The sequence below is a fragment of the Arachis ipaensis genome, chromosome B3, assembly GCF_059453495.1.
Source record: "Arachis ipaensis isolate K30076 ecotype BB chromosome B3, ASM5945349v1, whole genome shotgun sequence".
Lineage (NCBI taxonomy): Eukaryota > Viridiplantae > Streptophyta > Magnoliopsida > Fabales > Fabaceae > Arachis > Arachis ipaensis.
The window spans coordinates 31089197-31092665 of NC_142438.1; the positions used below are offsets into that span (position 1 = coordinate 31089197).

The 3469-nt window shown below is 39.0% G+C and overlaps 1 protein-coding gene across 1 annotated transcript; it reads left to right on the top strand.

Annotated features, from left to right (window-relative positions):
- Positions 1–657: 657 nt before the first annotated feature.
- Positions 658–1515, top strand: LOC110270081 (uncharacterized). The gene is made up of 2 exons (XM_021118595.2): positions 658–1323; positions 1411–1515. Exons 1-2 carry the CDS (start codon positions 658–660, stop codon positions 1513–1515), a joined length of 771 nt encoding a protein of 256 aa, XP_020974254.1.
- The last annotated feature ends 1954 nt before the right edge of the window (positions 1516–3469 follow it).

Here is a 3469-nt window from a genome sequence, read left to right on the forward strand (position 1 = left end):
GATTGCAAGGAAGGAAGTTGTAGTATGGGTTGATGATACTTGTGAGAGAGACTTGGTGAGCAAGAAGAACACAAGTGAGGGTCCCGAAACTGATGGTAACACCTCGAACCCAACTACAGAACCGAATTCTATCCCAAATGCAAACCCAAACCCCATAAACAATCCTATTCCAACCCCCTTGAAACCAACCATGTCACTATTCAAACCCCATTGATGATAACACAACTCCAAATCCAATGCCTGCTAAGGCTCATGAGAAACCCAATCTGAAGCCTAATTCTAATCCAAATCCTAAACCTAAGTCAAAGCCCAACACAACATCCATCTTCAGGCCCAAATTGACTAAAAAGCCCAATCAGAAGCCCAATCAGAAGCCCAACCCAAGCCTGAAAATCAAGCTAAGAGAGACTACCAAGGCATGCTCCACAGCCAAAGATAAAAGCAAAGCAAAAATGAAATCCAAACCTCAATTTTTACCTAGGAGAATTACAAGATCTCAGGCTGTTGGAAACATATAGAAGGTCTGCTAATAAGGGCAAGGGAGCTCTTCATGTTGACTTAAATGTAAATGATGATTCCAGTGATGATGATGGTTCAGAGGATAGTTCCTTTAAGCCAATACAAGAAGATAGCTCTAGCAGTGAAGATAATGCAAGTATGTCCAAATCAAGAAATAAGAAAGTAAAGGACATCAAGAGAGCTACATATGCTGCTACTAAGACAAGAGAGAACATAATGCAACCAGATGATGCATTGGTTGAAGATGTGTCAGATGGAGAGGTGGACTTGGGGTTTGTGGGAACTCCAAGAATTGTTGATGTGTATGAAGCACTTGACCCAGGTGCAGTATCTGATGGTGCTAATTCTTGGCACTTAGAGGAGATAAAGACTCCTCTTCCTGGCCAATCATTATGGGAGAAATTCTTGTACACTCAACCACAGGCCCCTAACATTAGGAGGAGGCCTGGAGCTTTGACAAAGAAAAGGAGAAAAGATGCTGATGAGGGCAACAATGGTAATAAGAAAGCCAAACCAAGTGAAAGTTTGAAAAGGCATTTGAAGCCATTCACATGTAGGTATTGTAGGGTAAAAGGGCATACTAAGAGAGGGTGCTTAAAGAAGAGACTAGATGAAGTAGCTGCTGCAGATAAAGCCAAATCAAATGTTGCTGCTTCTGCTTCTGAGGCTGGCCCTCCCCCTCAAACTAATACTGCTGCTTCTGCTTCTGAGGCTGGCCCTCCCCCTCAAACTGATGCTACACCAGCTAATAACCCTCCTGCTGTGGAGATTGACATATCACAACCAAACTACGAAGGATCACAAGTAATACACTTCTCCACGTTACAACAGCACACAAGTATAATTTTTTTGTTATCTGGGCTCATGTGTTGAACTATTTATCTGCTGTAGGACATAGCAGGACCTGCTGCACCTGCACCACCAAGGCCACAGAAGTTGCCCACCAAAAGAAAGAGCTCACCACCACCTCAATTCATTAGTGTGGATCCAATGTAAGGAGTCAGTGTGGCTACATCTTCCAGATTGCACAACTTTATGAAGTTTGTTCCAACTCCCGATTTCAAAGCACCAAGGAAAAAGAACAATTCATGACTTTGACATCAGGATGTTTAGGACAGTACTTTGTTGTTTTGTTAAAGGCAGTTAGTAGATAGTTGCTTTGTTTAGGACAATTGTCATAACTTTTGTATTGCCAGCCTTGATAACTATGCTGTGGCACTTCTTTTGTTCCTTTAATGTTTGCAACTCAAATAGGTTAATGTTTGCTACTCAAATATGTTTATCTTTGCTACTTTTGTAATTATGCATTATGCATTATGCTATTATGATGTCAGATGATCTGTAATTATTTCTCTTTATGATAACCAGTCAATCAAAAACAGGGCATATATCTCAAGATAAAAAAAACCACCTCTTACTTTCATTCATCCATAAACACATTACATACAACATTGTCAGAACTTTAAAGTCATAATCAATACAGCAACTACAGTGAAAAACACCACTATGCCTAAGAATTGTATCATAGATTTTTGGGTCCTCACTTCAGCTTTCAATTTTTTAATCCTCCAGGCTAAATTCACTCTCACTTGCTCATTGTCAACTGCAGCTGCATCCACTCTTCCTTCATGTTCCTCTTCTTCTTCTACATCATCAGCCCAGAGAAAAAATCCACACCATGTTTTGCCCTTAGTCTGAATATGACATATCATAAGGAAAGAACAGAAAACAACTAATCAATTTTTCTTACCAAAAACTCACATTGTAATTTGGACAACTGAAGAAGGGCTTATCTAGGTTGGTAGTTGTTCCGGACCAACGAAGCACCGGCTGGCAGCCGCACCCACACCGCTCTGGTACCCGCGACGGTCTGGTCCGACTCCGCATTTTCGTCGTCGATCGTGTAGAGCTTTCTTGACCCTGGCTCGCACACCCAATCATGGTTTTCATTGCAGTTCAACGAGTAGGAACAATGAAGACAATGAAGAGCGTTCCTGGGCAGAGAGAAGAAGATGAAGAGGGGTAACGATGCCATGCTAGAAATTGGTATTAAAACTAGGTATAGGGACCACATTGGGTCAAACAGTTTCAATTGCCACCTCAGCTTGCCTTTATCTACGCCAGCGTGGCTTTTCAGTGCCAGGTCACTGTCGGCAGTAGTTAATTTGCCCGGAGATGTGGCTAGGGACGACCTTGGTGTAATTTTAATAAAGTTGGGGACATAAATGGTGCAATTGGTAAGTCAGGGACTAAATTGGTGCAAACCGTGAATCTCAGGAATCACTTTGGGTTTAACTCGTCCAAGTCGTATTTTGGAGAGGAGACATCATAATAATCACGAACTAAGGGGTTTTAGAGATTGTGGACATGAAGTTAAAATAAGATTCAAGAAATTAAATTCAGACACAACTAAAGTGTTTCGACATATTTATGTTAATTTTTAGGAGGATTATCTATCATTGTCATATAAATTATATAAATGTAATTGGATTAACTCGTTCTAATAAGTAAATCATTAAAATTTGAAAAATCTATTGGAGTTTATTAATTCAATATAATTAGCAAAGCTCCAACAAGTTAAGTTAACCAACTAGGACGCGGAATGTTTGTTGGAGTTGAATCAATTAAAGTAATTCAAATAACCTAATTATTATCAATCACGAAAATTAGTTAAACTCATCATTCTCCTAAGTTCTTATTCTTAAGCCAAAACTAAGATTTTAGTCATCCATTCCAAATTAAACATCAACAAACAATTATAGTGCAGAAAATTACACCAATCCACTGCTTCAAAGAATTAAAAGTTAAACTTACAAAACTTGAAAATTTTAGCAAGAATTTAAATCAACATCAATATAAAACATGCATATCATAAGTGATTACAAAATAAAAAAAAGTTGCAATATGGGTCTAAAAAGGCAATATAGGTCTAAAAGGGATAAAATGATTT